The sequence below is a fragment of the Theropithecus gelada genome, chromosome 14 (genome assembly GCF_003255815.1).
Source record: "Theropithecus gelada isolate Dixy chromosome 14, Tgel_1.0, whole genome shotgun sequence".
Classification (NCBI taxonomy): Eukaryota; Metazoa; Chordata; class Mammalia; order Primates; family Cercopithecidae; genus Theropithecus; species Theropithecus gelada.
The window spans coordinates 99108072-99126577 of record NC_037682.1 but is presented as its reverse complement, the minus strand read 5'-3'; the positions used below and the strand labels follow the sequence as shown (position 1 = coordinate 99126577).

The 18506-nt window shown below is 33.6% G+C and overlaps 1 protein-coding gene across 1 annotated transcript in view; it reads left to right on the top strand.

The window, feature by feature from the left end:
* Positions 1-18506, top strand: part of CWF19L2 (CWF19 like 2, cell cycle control (S. pombe)) — a 116331-nt gene that overhangs the window by 21766 nt on the left and 76059 nt on the right. Inside the window, exons 7-8 of the mRNA XM_025358338.1 lie at positions 2089-2204; positions 6696-7348. Of these exons, the coding sequence (XP_025214123.1) occupies positions 2089-2204; positions 6696-7348 (769 nt within the window). The remainder of the gene's footprint in view (positions 1-2088; positions 2205-6695; positions 7349-18506) is intronic.

Here is an 18506-nt window from a genome sequence, read left to right as displayed (position 1 = left end):
CAGGAAATTTTTACTATGTCCATCAGCATTTTATCAGTTTCACATATAATTCTATGGAATAAACAATTTAGTTATGTAGCTGAGACATTCATATAGGTATTTATTACTGTGGATTTCTTTTACTTATCACTGTGTAGATTGCAGATTTAGACTAACTTCTTCAAGTGGTTACATAGTTATTTTTGAAGTCATCAGCTATATAAATAGCAACAAAAAAGCAAGAGTAAAATAAGCTTTTGAATAAAAAGTGAAAATCGTTGCATTAGTTAGAGATCTAGGTTTTGAAGTACAAAATATTTTTGGCCTATAAAGAAAAGTCATATTAGGAGAGATTGCTTAGTAAAGATAAACTTTTGAGATCTGAATGGGGGAATGGAATTAATTTGAATGCAATTAATTTGAGTCTTGAAAAATCTGTTTTTTCTTTAAGTAAACATTTATTGAAATGTGACATATATATAAAAACATTCAAAAATATTTAGTGAATATTTACTATGAATAGAAAAACCTTCCTACAATATATGTAAAAACCATCCTACAATTATATGTAATATATTACATATATATGTGTACATAAATATACAAACCATAAGTGTATAGCAGCAGACTGATTATTTTCATAAAATGAAAACATTTGTGTACTCAGCACACAGTTTGAAAAATCTTGTTAGCATCCCAGAAACCCCCTTTGTGACTCTTCTGGTCACTACCTTGCCACCAGAAGGGTAACCATTATTCTGTTTTCTAGCACCAGAAATCAGTTTGTCCTCCTTTGTGTCCAGCACCTTTTGCCCACATTTTGAGATTCATCCATATTGTTGTATATAGTTGTAGTTTTTCCATTATTTTTGCTGTATAATATTAAATAGTGTATTTTAGAAATATGTCACAATGTGGGTGTCCTGTGTACTGATGGTAGACATTTCCTGGGTTGTTTCCAGGCTGGGATTATTGCAGTGTTCTGCTATGAATATTCTTGTATATGTCTTGGGGTTAATGTGTGTGCATTTTTGTTGGTTATAGAGCTGGGGTGATCTTAAAAGCAGTCGTGTTCTGGGGCAAGGAAAATCAGCAACAGAATTTTTATTTAAGTAATTGATTTGATTTCCTCTTTACACTATCCAAAGTGTGATGTGTAAAGAAGAAAATAAAGCCAGCTTAATAAATTTGTTGAAGGCCTTCAAATGTTCATGGTTGGTAATTATGACTAAAGTAAAATAATTTGTTTTAACATCCACTTGGGCATTATCTTCCATAGCTTCCTTATTTATTCTTTGTTCTGCAGCTGAGGTAGCTTTTTTCCTTCTCCCTTTCTCTGTGTGTCCTTTGTTTTTTGAGATGGAGTCTAGCTCTATCACCCAGGCTGGAGTGCAGTTGCACGATCTTGGCTCACTGCAAGCTCTGCCTCCCGTGTTCATGCCATTCTCCCGTCTCAGCCTCTCGAGTAGCTGGGACTACAGGCGCCCGCCATCATGCCTGGCTAATTTTTTTGTATTTTTAGTAGAGACGGGGTTTCAGCGTGTTAGGCAGGATGGTCTCAATCTCCTGACCTCGTGATCCGCCTGCCTCGGCCTCCCAAAGTGCTGGGATTACAGACGTGAGCCACCACGCCCTGTCCCTCTGTGTGTCCTTTTATTCCTTAATTATTTCTTGGAATGTTCTCTCTACTCTTACCTTTTTGAAATAGAAACCCAACTCATTTTTTTGAGCCCGGTTTGTGAAATTTTCCCTGACCTCCACTTAGAAATAAACCTTTACTTTTTTTCATTTTCTAAAACCCGTTATATCTTTTTATAATAGTGGTCACATTATTTTTATTGTAATTAATTATGTCCTTTTATTCTTATTCTCTTAGATTGCAGTTTTCTTATAGATAGTTTTATTTATCTTTTCCTTCTTCCTAGTGGCAAAACTCTGTGACTTACATATATAGGCACTCAAATATATATATGTTGAGTTCCAAATGCACTTATATATTTAAAGAAAAATATTTATTTTTGTATTTTAGAAGTCGTTATAGAAGCAATACATATTAATTGTATGATAACCACATTAAAAGTATAACTAATATTTAGTATTGGAATTTAGTTTCAGTGGTAGAAGATGGTGGATTAAGCTGGCTAAGGAAGTCTTATCTAAGAATGAAGGAACAAGCTGAGAAACAAAATAGAAACTTTGAGGACATTGTAGCCGAAAGATATGGGGTGAGTATCTGTATTAAGGAGATGCCTCTTATTTTCAGAATTAGGTGAAAAATTAAGTGCCTTTAACTTTGTTTTGTGCCATGAAGAATTGAATTAATATTAAATTTCATGTCTTTATACTAAAGTAATTTTCTGTTTTTCGTTATTATTAAACGTGGCATATTTTTATTGACATAATGAATGTAAAACTTAAGTATATAAAACTTAAATGTGGGTGTATTTAATGTAAAAATAACATTTTCTCATTGTGAGAAAATTTAAACAATGCTGGAAATCTGCATGGTACACTTCTGGAGGTAACCACCATTGAAAGTTTTGTATATTCCAGAGTTAGGTGTATTCTACAGTTTGGGTACTTTATGGAATTTTTTTAAAGAGTGTATATATACTCTTAGTGAAACTGTGCAACAGTATATATTTTAGAAACAGTTTCCCCATTTTTCTGGACAATCTTTCTATTGCAATAATTATTGATGTTCTTTCTTTTTTTCTCTTCAATTGCCGGAGGAAAGCAGGTTTAGAAAGTAGTAAGATTTCTGGAATATATTTTTCCAGATATTTTCCCCAGAGTTTTATTTATTTTTTTTATTTTATTTATTTATTTTTTTTGAGAGGGAGTCTCGCTCTGTCGCCCAGGCTGGAGTGTAGTGGCCGGATCTCAGTTCACTGCAAACTCCGCCTCCCGGGTTCACGCCATTCTCCTGCCTCAGCCTCCCGAGTAGCTGGGACTACAGGCGCCCGCCACCTCGCCCAGCTAGTTTTTTTGTATTTTTTAGTAGAGACAGTGTTTCACTGTGTTAGCCAGGATGGTCTCGATCTCCTGACCTCGTGATCTGCCCATCTGGGCCTCCCGAAGTGCTGGGATTATGAGCTTGAGCCACCACGCCCGGCCTTCCCGAGTTTTAAAGTAGACTCATGGAATATGCCCTGGCTTTTTAAACTTAATAATGTACACATAGTTGGTTGCCAGTAAATACAGACATTTTAATGACCTCTTAATGTTTTCTTATACATTTACAGGCTTTTCCTTTATCTATCAGTTTGTCAGTAGATGGACATTTATATGCTTTCCCTTTCCCCTGTTAAATAGCGCTGTGCTATGTCCAATGCATTTTCCATATTTTTCTTGGTGAATTACCAAAAATGACATTGCCTGTTTAAAGGATATAGACATTTAAACCAAGGTACATATTCCCAGATTTCTCTACAGAAAGAATGAACAAATTATACTTATAAATATCTGTTTATCACATAATTTTCAACAGTAAGATTCTTCCTTTTAGTTTATGCTGTTGTGATTGGCAAAGTTTTTAAGTTTTGCTTTTGTTTTTATACATTTGTTTACTGGTGAATTGGAATTTTTTTTCCTTTTCTTTCTTTTTTTGAGATGGAGTCTCACTCTGTTGCCCAGGCTGGAGTGCGGTGGCACGATCTCAGCTCACTGCAACCTCCACCTCCTGGGTTCAAGCGATTCTCCTGCCTCAGCCTCCCAAGTAAGTGGGACTACAGGAGCATGCCACCATGACTGGCTAATTTTTGTATTTTTAGCTTTTAGTAGAGGTTGTGTTTCACCATATTGGTCAGGTTGGTCTTGAACTCCTGACCTCGAGATCTGCCCGCCTCGGCCTCCCACAGTTCTGGGATTACAGGCATGAGCCATTGCTCCCGGTCGAATTGGAATTTTTTTTTTACATTTATTTTGGCCATTTGTACTTTTTAGTGAATTGACTATTGATATTATTTGCCCATTTTTCTTTTGGGATAATGATTTAAGACTTTTTAATAAATCTGTTCAGATTTCTCCCCCTCAATTTCATGTTTGTTTTTTACTTCATTGGTAATTTGCTATGGATAAATTTTGAATATTTTTACCTATCAAAATCCCTCATATTATTTTTTCATGAATTAATACTCTTGGTATAATTCATTGACAGGCCTTCCCCACTCTACAGTCGTAAAAATGTGCAGCTGTACTTACTTGAGTACTTGTTCAGTTTTATTTTTTATGTTTTATCTTTAATTTTTCTGAAATATGTATTTGTGTATGATATGTAATAGGCATCAAACTTTTTATAAGTCTTATATAGTTGTTTACTATATATTGAATGAATTTTTTTCTCACTAATTTGAAATGACACATTTGTTATACATTAAATTTTCTTATATACATGGGTCTGTTCCTTTACTCTCAAGTCTGTTTCATTGATTTTTCTGTCTTTTCCTGGAATTTGTATCATACTGTTCTAATTATTGTGGTTTTCAGTAAATTATTCAGATAGCAAATAATATACACCTACTATGTGGTAGTCACTATGTGACTAATAAGTCTCTTATTAGTCACTAAAATATTAGCTTTGCTTTCCTATGTGTTTATTTTTCTTAGTAAATTTAGTTTAAGCTCTACAGAAATTAACATTTTTCCAAAATTTGTTACAAATTTACAACTTTTTGGAATTTTGATTTAAATTTAACTAAATGTATAGATAAATTAAGGACAACTAGTATCTTTATAATATAGAGTCATCTCATCCCAAAACACTGAGTATTTATTTATGCTCTTCAGTATTTTTCTCTGTGCATTTATTATGCATATGCCATTGAGGTTAATTGAATTTTAAAAACGTTTTCTGACTTGGTGTTGGTGCTGTTCAGCCCTTCTTTTAAACTTTTATTATTCTAATTTTTAAAATTTTGGGTTATGTGGGAAGGTAGTTATATGCAAATAATTATTTTGCTTTTTTCCTCTCTGTTAATATTTAAACTTTCTTTTCTTGAAATAGTTATAATTTTAGAACTTTGGTAACAGGATTGGAAGCCGGTATTCTTGTCTTTTTGTCTTTAAATAATGACTTTTGCATTTAAGATTAAGAGTATCATGTTTAAGTATCCTTGTATTCAAAGTTGAGTAAAAGGTGCTTGTTTTTTTAATTTTTATTGTTTTAATTTATGTTGTATATGTTTAAGGTATGTATTCCATCATGTTTTGATATACATAGGGAAATAATTACTAGAATTAAGCAAATTGGTGTATCATTTATCTCACATAGTTATTCTCCTTTTTTGTGTGTGGTAAAAGTACCTAAAATCTACTCTTAGCAAATTTTTGGTATATAATGTGATATTATTAACTGTAGTCCTCATGGTGTACATCATATCTCTGGACTTAGTTATCCTAAATAATGGAAACTTCTCACTCTTTGACCTCCATCTTCCCATCCCCTCTCCTTCCAGTAACTACCTTCCTACTTTCTGTTTCTATGTATGATGCATCTTTTCCTTGAAAATTGTTTTAAAGTTTGCAACTACAAGAACAATTATTTAAACTTGACCAGTGCATTTGCCATTTGGTTTTTAGTATCTGTTCTTTTTTTCAGAGATCTTTGCCCTAATTCATTTATGGTGTGACTTAATCATCTTGAGTAATTTTTTCCCTCAGAATTGCTAGTGATATGCCCCCTGATTCCCTGCATTTTTGAAGATGATTTTCTTTTGCCCATACCAAAGAAGGATAATTTGACTGTGAATTGAATTCTCTATATAGAATTATAGCTTAATTTTGTTTTCAAAATTTAATCTTCATTCTAATATTTATTATTATAGATGAACAGCTGTAAGTCTGTCTTTCCTTTGTAGATAATTTGTTGTTTATCTACCCCTATCCATATACAGGCTCACACTTATTCACTCCTCCGATCTAGTCCTTGTAGTCCTTGTAAAGGTTTTTTTTTTTTTTCCCCCTTGAGTTTTGAGATTCTGGTGTTAGGGTTTTTTTCTGTGTTTTTCTTCTTTCTCTCCCCCACCCGAGGCTATTGGATGAGTCCTTCTGAGAAATTGGCTGGGGAAATTTTCTTATATATTTTTAAAATTAATGCTTTTCTCCCATCATCTTTGCTCTATCTTTCTGGAAGTACTAATAAATGCATATTAGATTTTCTAGAATCAATTGTTCATGTGTCTTTTTTTTCTTATAACTTACATTTATTTATTACCTTTTCCTAAAATGTAGAGAATTTCCAGGTTAATTTAGTTTTCAGCACTTTCTTTTCTTCCTTTTGGTGTATCTGTACAGCTTTTTGGGACACATGATTTTTTATTTCCAAGTCTTTCTTGTTCTTGAACTATTCTTTTTTTTTTTCTGTGAGAGAGTGTTTTAGCAGTTTAACCTCTTGAATCTCACAACCAGTAGGAATTAATTATTTTTTGAAAAGTTCGTTTCTACTGTTTTCTGTGTTATACTTTGTGTTAGTGCAGAGCATTTGGTCTAACTGGCCATCCTTTTGGAATCTTTTTTGTTATTTAATAATTTTTAATTGTTTACACAAGGTTTTTAAAAGTATTCGTTTCAGTGTAGGTTGATTGTATGGGTCTTCTTTCACCCCCTTAGTGGGCTTTTCAGTGTGCCACTTGGCAGTGAGTCGTGCGGTACGTGGGGTGCAAGTCACTGAGCCGTTCCTAATTTTACATATCTTGTTTAATTTTTCTCCTTTGTAGTCAATGGAAATATTTCAGTCGAAATTAGAAGACGCTGAAAAAGCTGCATCCACGAGAGAAGATTATAGACGGGAGCGGTGGAGGAAACCCACATATTCAGATAAAGCACAAAATTGTCAGGAAAGTAGAAAATCAGACTTAGTAAAATATGATAACAGTTCAAGGGATAGATACGCTACAACAGATACTGCAAAAAATAGCAATAATGATAAATTTATTGGTGATGAAAAGGATAAGAGACCTGGGTCTTTAGAAACATGTGGAAGAGAATCTAACCCAAGGCAAAATCAAGAGTTTTCTTTTGGCAATTTGAGAGCTAAATTCTTAAGACCCTCTGATGATGAAGAGCTGTCATTTCACAGCAAGGGCAGAACATTTGAACCACCTAGTTCATCTTCAGCATTGGTAGCTCAGGGCTCTTTACGTAGTGGTTTTAGAAAACCCACCGAGAACAGTGAAGAAAGATTAACATCATGGAGTCGCTCTGATGGGAGAGGAGGCAAGAAACATTCAAATCAAAAGCCACTGGAAACCAGTACTGATGAATACCAGCATGTTCCAGAAGATACAAGAGAAAAATCACAAGATGAAGACTTGAGAGGTGACCCTCCAAAAAAAGAACATCTACAGGACACAAAGTCTACATTTGCTGGGTATTTTATCATTTTTTAACCTAATAAGTGAATATTAAGATCCAGAGTTCAAAGAACAGAGCTATATTTTTAGAACATCAGTTATTAGCTATGACTATGGTCTCACATTTCTTAAAATTGATAGAAGGGGTAAGATATGCAGATTTAACAATGCAGTATTGTGTTATGGATTGCATTTTATTTCATAGGTTTTTTTTTTTTTTTTTAAAAAGAGCTGAAACAATTCAGTAGCTATATTTGTTCAAAATATGTTGCTTCTTTGCAATTTAAAAAACTGAATGAGTTAATGTTTTAAATGTATGTGCTGCTGGAGATATTTTGGTAGATTTTGTTGCCAATGCTATTACTTTCTAAGGAAATTATCTTATTGTTGAGTATAATCATGATCATAAATACTGCATATCTACAGGAAGTCTAGGAGACAAAAGGAAAACATGCTGCCACAGCCCACATATAAAGTGACACATACATGCCAGAGATCTTGCAGAGGGGAGCATGAATTATGGTTGTTATTTTGTACAGAGAAAGAAATAATCCACTTTGGGCAATTGACAGATTTTAAAGATAATGTTAGAGTTTTAAATGTAAAATATATGTTGCACTTATGTAGGGCTGGGTCAGAAGGTGGGGAAACCCAGGTTGAACGGGACTAAACCTAAGAGAATTTGCTTTAGAAATTTGCTGGTCCTGTTGGAGATAGCCAGAAAAAACAAAACAAAACAAAACAAAACAAAAATAAAAACAAGTGTCCAAAGGGTAATAACTTACACTTGAATGATCATTAAAATATGTTTTAAAATAGCACCAAATGAGTGGGACACTAAAGGAAGAGGTTTTAGGAAATAATAGAAACCCGTGGTTGTAGTAGATAAAAGCACTGTGGTTTGGGGTTGTGAGTCTGATAAATCACTTTTGTTAATGACTCCATCTGAAGCAGTGGATTAGAAAACTCAGTGTGTAATTTTCAGTGGGAGGAAGCTGGCAAAATCTGAACTGAGTGATTAAGCCCCAGTCAAATGGGCTCTGGTTCACGTCAGGGCTTTCCTCCCAGGAAATGGAAGGAGAAATCCAATTGTATTGACTAAACAAACATGGCAGGGATTAGTGTCTAAGTCTGTGTGCATATATAATTGTCCAGTCTTCACTCCAGGTACCCTGGGTGGTAGACTGTTTCCAGTTCCCAGTCGCTACGGGAATGAGGCTGTTATTTCCTGATACCATTAGGATTGGATTAGAGTTTGGATGATCTGAAGGCTACCTTCTGTGATTCTAGCTAAGCAACATGTCTGCAAAGTAATACCACACAATTAGTATTCCAACTGGTTGTCTGATTGCTGCATATTTGTATGTCTTGTTTAAGTTGTAAGCTTCTGATAGATACACTATAATATAGGCACTCACTGAAAGCTGTGTATGTACGTGTGTGTGTATATATATATAATTTTTTGGTTTGAAGACAGCACTCACGAAAAGCTATATATGTATGTGTATATATGTATGTATATATGTAATTTTTCCTTTGAAGACAGTATTTTCTGTTCGCTGTGTTGATTTGATAGTACAGAGGGTTTGAAGCTTTCTATGAATTCTGCGATGGGCTAGAGAGGGGAAAAAAAATCTAGGAATCATCCAAAAAAAAAAAAAAAAAAAAAAAAGATTCCTGAGAATGTAGAGTGGTTGTAAAGTAGGAGACCAAGACGACAGGACCTTGAAGAATGCCTAGAGAGATCCAGTGAAAGATTGTTAGAAGTTATTCATTTGTCTGAACATTATCCTGGGAATATGTTGCATTTTTTATAAAATGCTAGAATTCTAGAGAGTTTTAGGACTAATGAATTTTAGAACTAGAAAAAAAATCATAGAAATGATTTAGAACTAGAAGAAATAGACTGAGCCCCTGTATTTTGCAGATGCAGAAACTGAGGGGAACTCAGGTTATGACTTACACAGTGTTTATGTAACTAGGGTTTCCAGATTTTTTTAAAATAAAAAATAAATTCCTTGTAATATTTGGATATATGTATGCAAAAAAAAAATTATTTACCTGAAATTCAAATTTAGCCAAGTGTCATGTATTTTATCTAGCAATCCTGTGTGTAACACTTAAGCATTTCCTGGTCTGTCACCTTTTGTAAGAGTTGACACTTGACCTTGCTGTGCTTCAGTTTCCTTATCTTAAACCAGGATACCAACGGGATCTATTTCATGGGGTTGTCGTGTGAGTTAATGTGTATGAAAAACTTAGCATAATATCTGGCACTTAGTAAGGGCTCCATAAATCTTAGCTGTTATTGTTACTATTGATATTATTATGTAATTAGTTATTTGCAGAACTTAGGCTCTGTATTCTGATGTCTATTTAGCTTGCTTGCAGATAAGGTTAAAAATGGAGAACCTTGAATTTGCTTGGAAAGAAAAATCTTTTTCTTTTATACATTGATTATGGAAAAGTTATTGATACGCTCCATGAGAGTAATTTTGTTAGAATACAAGAAAAGTTGATCAGTTTAGAGGCATAGGAGAGAGGAAAAAAGATAAGCTGCAAGAAGGGAAGAATTTTCAGTGAGGGACTAGGAAATAACTTTGTGTCTTGTAAAATGGATATTACCATATATCATGGGTCAGTCTACCAGACTGTAAGTTGTTACAAATCATCTTTATCTTATATGAATGGTCATGATTGGAAAAATTAGTTGAATTGGTTTTTACTTACTTATATGTATTGTTTATATATCTTTAACTTTCTTGCTATATACACCAGTATTATTTTTTAGAACATGCCGTTTGTAATCTTAATAAATATATATGTATAAAATTTAAACAATGTAGACAGAAGAGTATAAAACAAGAATATAAAACATAGATGAGTATAAAATGAAAATGTAAATCTACCTTTCATGTCACTTCTAACCCTAATCCCATTTGCCAGGTTAACAGTGTCAGTAGTGTCTTTCTAAATTTTTTAGTGTATTTGAAAATGTGTAATATATATATTTAACTTAATGTATAAAATTTTATAAAAAACATATAAAAACTTACATATGATGTATTTAGTATATGTGTTAAATAGCTATACAATGCATATACCATTAAAAAATCTTGGTTTTTTTCCCCAATATCTTAAAGATCTTTTTACTTTAGCCCATATGTACCTACATTTTTTATTTTAAAGGCTCTTTAATACTCCATTGTAAAACTTAGGCATAACCTAATATTTTTCACCAGTTTCCTATTGATGGAATTTTAGGTTGTTTCCAGTTTGTTGCTCTAAGAAACAATTCCGCATTTAATTTTTTGTGTGTATCTTTGCATGCTATTTAAATATAGCTGTAACATACATTCCAAGGAGTGGAACTGTCAGGTCAAAGAGTACATGCATTTTACTTTTTACATATTTTGCAGTATTAACCAATTTAAACTCTTATAGTCATATATGGGAATGACTTTTCTCCTACTTCCTGCTGATAGCATTATTGAACTTTTAAAATGTTTGCCATATGTGTAATTGAGAAACAGACTATTTCTTTGATTTTTATTTCTTTAAATGTGAGTAAAGTTTGCCATACTTTCATGTGTTGTTTATTTGTAGTTTTTTTGTTAACTAGTCATATGTTTCGCCCTCTTTTTGAATTATTGTTTGTGAGAGCTCTTTATATTTGTCATGTAATGCAAATAGATTTTTCATCATTTGTAATTTCCTATTTTTCTTTTTTCATTCATTCTTTCTTAAATATGTTCAAATTTGTCACTCTTTCCTTTATTCATTTTAGGCCCTGCGATTATGTTAACTAGCAGAAAAACATCCACTGCAGTGGCCTATGCAATTAAGAACCTTAAACTTTTTATTAGAAATGAAATGTGCTTTTGCATATATTTTTCTTTTGTTAGAAAATATATTGGCTAAGTATTTCCAGGAATTTCAAACTTAGAGTAGTATGTAATGTGAACAAAAATTAATGAGAAGTCTTTAATTTTGATTTTACAAGTTTAATATCAGAAACTAACCCTTTTTATATAATATTTTAACCTTTGGATGTCATTCTTGGCAATTTGTTACTGTAGCCCAGAAGGGCAAGCAAAGGATGCTAGATTCTGAAGACTTTGAGTATAGTTGTGAGATCTTTAAGCAAGGAAGCAAATATGAGGGCAATTGGTAAGAAAATAATAAGGGGGATCTGTGAACACTGCCGGCACAAGAATAATAAAATCATATGTGGCTTAACAATGGGGATATATTCTGAGAAATTGTTGTTAGGCAGATTCATTATTACGTGATTTTGTCATTGTGTGGACAGCATAGTGTGTACTTACACAAACCTAGATGGTATAGCTTAGTACATACCTTCACTATATAGTACAGCCTATTGCCTCTAGGCTACAAAGTAGAGCATGTTACTGTACTGAGCACTGTTGGCAGTTGTAACACAATGATAAGTATTTGTGTGTCTAAACATGACATAGAATAGGTACAGTAATAATACAGCATTATAATCTTATGGGATCACTGTCGTATGTGGTCTGTCATTGACTGAAATGTCGTTATACTATGCATGACTAATTGCAGGTTTTAAAAATGTTATTGGGCTAGAGCTCTTTTAATTACTTATTTCTCAAAGGTTTTCAACCTCTGTCTCTGTGTGTGTTTCAAAGAGTACATTTTAATGTGAAAATAGGGTTTGCTTTTTGGAAATTAATTATAAAAAGGACTTCAGAAATATAGCAGTAATTCTTGAAATTGAGACATGTTTGGGCTTTTTTTTTTTTCTTTCTTTTTGCAGGATAATTGCAGGTGTCATGGTGATGTTTCTTTCAAAGCATTTGCTCATCATTATAAATGCTTAGGGAAAGAAAGGAAGAGCCCATTCCCTGATTTTTGCTGTAGAACAGTGTCTTTGCTGTGGTGTTCACAAAATAAAATAGAATAATATTTTCTTCAGTTACTTTGTGCTCAACAACATTCATTTAAATGTCTTTACTTGACAACTATTACTGTTATATTGTGTAGAAGTAACTGTTAATGTTGAAATTACTAGTATAAAAGATGTTCAGAATTCTTGTATATTTTTTGTCGTTTATCCTCATCTACTAATAAACAATTTAATTCTTGTTAGAAAATACTAAAAAAACTTGTGTGGAGTATTCCATTTCATGACAATGGAAATCACCACTTTTAAAGATCCATTGAGATTCTAGTTATCGTCTGGAAATGTGTGGGCTTTAAATGGACTTCAGCTACCTTCATTGGCCTTCCTTGATTGAATCTCTAAACTTGCATCCTGGGAAGTGAGGGGAAGAGGAAAGTAAAATGACAAAGATGTGCCCCTTGGATGGATAATAACAAACTTCTTTGGCTACTTAATCTGGGATTTTTTTTTTTTTTTTTTTTTTTTTTACATAAAAGAGGGTATAGAAGCCAGATTTTAGTAGACTAAATTATTAAGAGTTATGGAATGGCAGAGATGGAAAGTATATTTATACTAGAACATGTTTAATGGAAAAGAGTCAGTATCCATTTTAGAAGAAGCAAGACAGATAGGCAGATGATAGATGGGGCAACTGAGCAAGATCCCTGAGGTTAATGCGGGTGAATGTGGGGTCCAGTTTACTTATAAAAGTAGAAGGATTAGCTTTGGGTGGAAATAGTTAAAACAAAAGGAAAAGTGTGGCTACAGATTGTAGGTGGCAAGGGAGAAAATTTAGGAATTCTTTCTTAATGACTTAATGCCAGTGTTGTTTTTTTTTTGACACATGATTCCCAGAATATCTGTGATCCTCTTGATCTATATATGGAGAGTCAGTTATGATTGGTGTTGGTATTATAAAGAAACAACTTTTAGTTCTTCATGAGAAGCTTGCATTAGAAACTGAGAATTTGATTAGTACCCTGTTTTTAGGTATTTATACTTTTATTTTTGGTCATATCTATTAGTAGGCGTGAATCTATTGCCATATTGACATTTGATATAGTAGTTTGTGTTGATAGTCCTGAAACATTTCTCCTTGAGAGGAGATGGATTGATGGATGGCTTGGTCTTTGATTCTTCTGATCCTATCAGACTTAAGGTTGCTTGCAAGGTGACTTATTTCTGGATATGGAGCTCAATAGAAGATTATGTGTGAACTTGTTCTACATCTGGATTATAGTAAGCATCTACTGGAATAACAGAAAAGATTGTAGAAATACTGGGTAAATCGCTTCCTTATCCTAAAGAACCTTTCTTCGATTCTTTGGTTTCTCAGTTGGCTGATATTGAGATGAGAAATGGAGGAACTAGACATAACTTTAGTTGGAAAGAAAAACCTGGTCAGGTACAAATAGCAGAAGGAAAAGAAGCCAAGAAGTTTCTCACTTAGGAAACAAGAATTTGAGAGACAGACCCTGGAGAAAGCGACTTCATAGGGGAATAATTGCACTGGTGCTCTTTAGAAAGGGCACGAACTGTGGTTATTTAATTTGCATTATACATACATGTAAAAATATAATATCTATAATTCCACATAATAAACATAAGTTTTTAAAGCAGGGAATGTTGGAAAGTTGAATGGGAAAGAATGCAAATTGAGAAAAGTTGTTTTGATTAGTAAGTAAAAGAGAGATATGATTAGATTGCCAGAAATTCTGGTAAATTATATTTGCAATACAATGAAAATGACATGTACCTTAGCATTTAATTTTAAAAAGTACTGAAAAATATTTTCCATACAAAAAAGTACAACTAATAAAACAAGCAATAACTCAGCCCACGGATGCATATAAAAAGCAATAATGTTCTCCTGCTTACATGAATGCAGTGTCCCTACTGTTCATTTTAATTGTTTTTTAAAATGTAGACTGAAAGAATATGAGGGGAATGAAAATATGTTACTTTCTAGTGTTGCTTTACCTCACATATTTTAGATTTTTTAAACACCAGAGTATTGTCTTTCCTTTCAACAATATGGGAAGAAATGGCTACTATAGATTTTCTGTAGAGATTGTTTTTTTTTATTCCACTGCTGTCTATCTGTTAAAAGATTCCCCTCCCAGAGGAATTAATTATTTAAAAATAATTTCCATATATTGTTGGTAGATCATGTTTTGATTTGGAAAACCAAATTTGTAGAAAATATGATTAAGGTTAATTTTCATAGAGTATTATGGAATCTGGGAATTCAGGAAAACTAATAATATCAGATATATCCTTTATATTTAAGATTATGACAAATTAGTTATACTCTAGTTTTAAAATGTATTACTCCCTTTGAGGGTTAAAAAACTTTGAAGTATGATTGACATATAGTAAACTGCAAATATACAAAAGTGTACATTTTGGTATATTTTGAAATGCATGTATTCTCATTAAACCATCACCCCCCCAAAAGCCTTTGTGCCCTTTCATCATCTCTCTCTCCTGCTTTCCCACACCCCTGCTCTCCACTCCTAGGCAACCACATCTGCTTTCTTTTATTATAGACTACATTTGTCCCTTGGAATTCGTGGGAGTTGGTTCTAGGACCACTCAAGTATACCAAAGTCGTACATACTCAAGTTGGAACCCACATGTATGAAAATGTCACTCTGTAGTTTTTGCATCACATGAATGCTGTATTTTTGATTGACGTTTGGCTGAAAAAAATCTGTGTATAAGTGGACCAGGGCAGTTCACCCCTGTGTTGTTCAAGGGTCAGCTGTAGTTTGCATTTTCTAGAGTTTGATGTAAATGGGATCATAGGTTATGCACTCTTATTTTGGTCTGTCTTCTTTCACTCAGCATAATTATTGTGAGCTTCATTTATGTTGTTGCATATGTCAGTAGTCCATTCCTTTTTATTGATGGGTAATATACTATTGGTGGGTACATCACAATTTGTTTTTCCATTCTCCCGTTGGTGAATATTGAGATTGTTTCCAGGTTTTGGCTGTTATAAATTATGTACAATTCTGAACTTTCATGTACAAGTCTTTGTATTGACATATGCTTTCCTTTCTCTTGGACAAATATACCTAGGAGAGCAGCAGCTAGATCGTATGGTAACTGTATGTTTAAATACTAAGAAACTGCTAAACTGTTTTCCAAAGTGATTGTACCATTTTACATGATCAGCAACAGTGTATAAGAGTTGCAGTTTCTCCAGATCCTTGTAAGAACTTGAAATGGTCAGTGTTTTAAATTTTGGCTCTTCTAGTGGACGTGTGGTGGTAGCTCATTGTGGTTTTAATTTTTATTCCCCTAATGGCTAATGACTACTGATGCCGAACATCTCTTATGTGCTTATTTGCCATCTGGATATCTTTTTGTAAAGTGCTTACAACGTGTAGTGCTGTTACCTCTCTATTAGTAATTTAGATGTCTTTGTTTTATGATCAGGCTATAGGTTTATCAATTTTATTGCCTTAAATATCAGCTTTTGGTTTCATTGAATTTATTGTTTTTCTATTTTCTATTTATTTTACTCTGATTTTTATTGTTTTTTGAATTTATTTGTACTTTGTTTTAATTTGCTCTTTTTCTGTTTTCTTAAGGTGTAAGATGAGGTCATTGATTTGAGATCTTTTCTAATATAAATATTTAGTGCTATGAATTTCCCCCTAAATTAGCAGCATTCCACCAGTTCGAACATGTGTTATATAGTTTTCCTTTGGTCTTATTTTTGACCAATGGGTTATTTACAGGTGTGTTATTTAGTTTCCAAATATTGTAGTTGAGAATTTTCCAGAGACTTTTGTTAATGATTTCTAATTAATTTCATTGTGATAAAAGAATATAGTTTATATAACTTGAATTCCTTTAAATTTATTGAGACTGTCTTTATAGCTTAGAACATGGTGTATATTGGAAATATTTTGTATGTACTTGGAAAGAATGTGTTTTCTACTCTTGTTGGGTGGTGTGTTCTATGAATGTCCATTTGGGCGTGTTAGTTGATGGTATTATTCAAGTCTTCCATGTGCTTGCCGATTCTGTTTATAGTAGTCCCCCTTTACCCATGATTTTGCTTTCTGAGGTTTCAGTTACCCATGGTCAACCATGCTCTGAAAATATTACAGTATTTTGCAAGAGGCACCACCTTCACATAACTTTTATTACAGTATAATGTTGTAATTGTACTATTTTGCTATTAGTTGTTGTTAGTGTCTTACTGTGTCTTATTTATAAGTCAAACTTTAACATAGGTATGTATATATAGGAAAAAAAATGCTATAGATAGGGTTTGGTACTATCCAAGATTTCAGGCTTCCACTGAGGGTCTTGGAACATAACTCCTGCAGATAAGGGAGGACTGTTATATTTATCCTATCAAATATTGATAGGTATTGAAATTTATAGCTGTAATTGTGGATTTGTTTATTTCTCTTCTTTCAGTTTTTGCTCATGTATTCAAACGCTCTTGCTGGATTGCCTCCTTTTTCATATGAAATGACCTTTGTCCCTGGTAATATTTTTTCTCCATAATCTTGTTTGTTTGATATTAATGTAGCCATTTCAAGTTTCTTTTGACTAGCATTAACATGGTATATCTTTTTCCATCCTTTTATGTTTAACATACTTATGTCTGTGTGTTTATAGAACATTTCTTGTAGTTGAGTTTTGCTTTTATATCAATCTGATAATTTCTGCCTTTTTTTTTTTTTTTTTTTTTTTTTGAGACGGAGTCTCGCTCTGTAGCCCAGGCTGGAGTGCAGTGGCCGGATCTCAGCTCACTGCAAGCTCCGCCTCCCGGGTTCATGCCATTCTCCGGCCTCAGCCTCCCGAGTAGCTGGGACTACAGGCGCCCGCCATCTCGCCCGGCTATTTTTTGTATTTCTTAGTAGAGACGGGGTTTCACTGTGTTCGCCAGGATGGTCTCGATCTCCTGACCTCGTGATCCGCCCATCTCGGCCTCCCAAAGTGCTGGGATTACAGGCTTGAGCCACCGCGCCCGGCCAGTTTCTGCCTTTTAATTTAGGTATTTGGACCATTTATATGTAATGTTATTGATATAATTAGGCTCAAATATGTAACTTTGCTGTTCGTTCTCTACTTTTCCCATCTGTTCTTTGTTCACTTCGTCCTCTTTTTCTCACTTGTTTTGGATTATTTTTATGATTCCATTTCATTTCTTTGGTTGCTGTAATCTTTTTAAAAAAGCATAGTGGTTGCTTTGTCTTTGATGGTGTACTACACCTTTAACTTGCCATAGTCTGTCTTCAAGTGATATGCTGTTCCTGAATGGTGTAAGAACTTTATCATTGTTTATTTACATTTCTCTCTTTCTTTCCTGTCTGTTAGTGCTGTCATACATTTTACTTATACTTTTTATAAACCTCAAATATATTTTTAAAATAGTTATCTTCAGTTACATGTATGGTGGGATACTTAAGGTTGCCCCACAGCCCTCTGATGCTGTTTTCATTTTTACAGATTCTTTTCTGTGTTCCATTTTTCATGCAGAAAATTGCTTCAAGTTCACCAAACTCTACTTCTGCAGTTTAATTTTCCATTAATCTTGTGCAGTATATTTTTTATCTCACACATTGTAGTTTTCATCTGTAAAAGTTTATTTTGGATCTTTTTTATATCTTTGTTGTGTCTGACTTTTTGAACATATGGAACACAGTTATAATAATCACTTTTAGTATCCTTGTCTGCTGTTTTTTACATCTGTGTCAGTTCTGGGTTGATTTTGACTGATAGCATTGTGTTCTAATTATGGGTGTTTTTCTACTTATTTGCCTGTCTGATCATCGTTGATTAGATACTAAGTTTTACAGACTACCTTGTTGAGTGCTAGACATTTCTGAGTTTCTATAAATACTCCTGAACTTTGTTCTGGAATATGGTTAATTGGAAACCATTTGATCCTTTTAACTTTCGTTTTAACATTTTTTTAGGTGGGCCCAGAGCAGCATTTAGTCTAGGGCATGCTGTTTCCCACTAATGAAGCAAGACTGTTAATACTGTGTCTAGTGCTTTTTAAGTTACATGATTTCCTAGTCTGGCTAGTGCGACTGAACATGCAGTTCCCAGGAGTGCCAAGTACTCTACCTCCAATCCTTTCGGCTGGTTCTTTCCCTGACTGCAGGTAGTTTCTTGCTGAGTACTCAAGGGGAACCCTGTGCAGTTCTCTGGGATTTTCTTATGGTGCAGCTTTCTCTTCTTTGGTACTCTGTTCTGTGAATTCTAGCTGCCTTGGAATT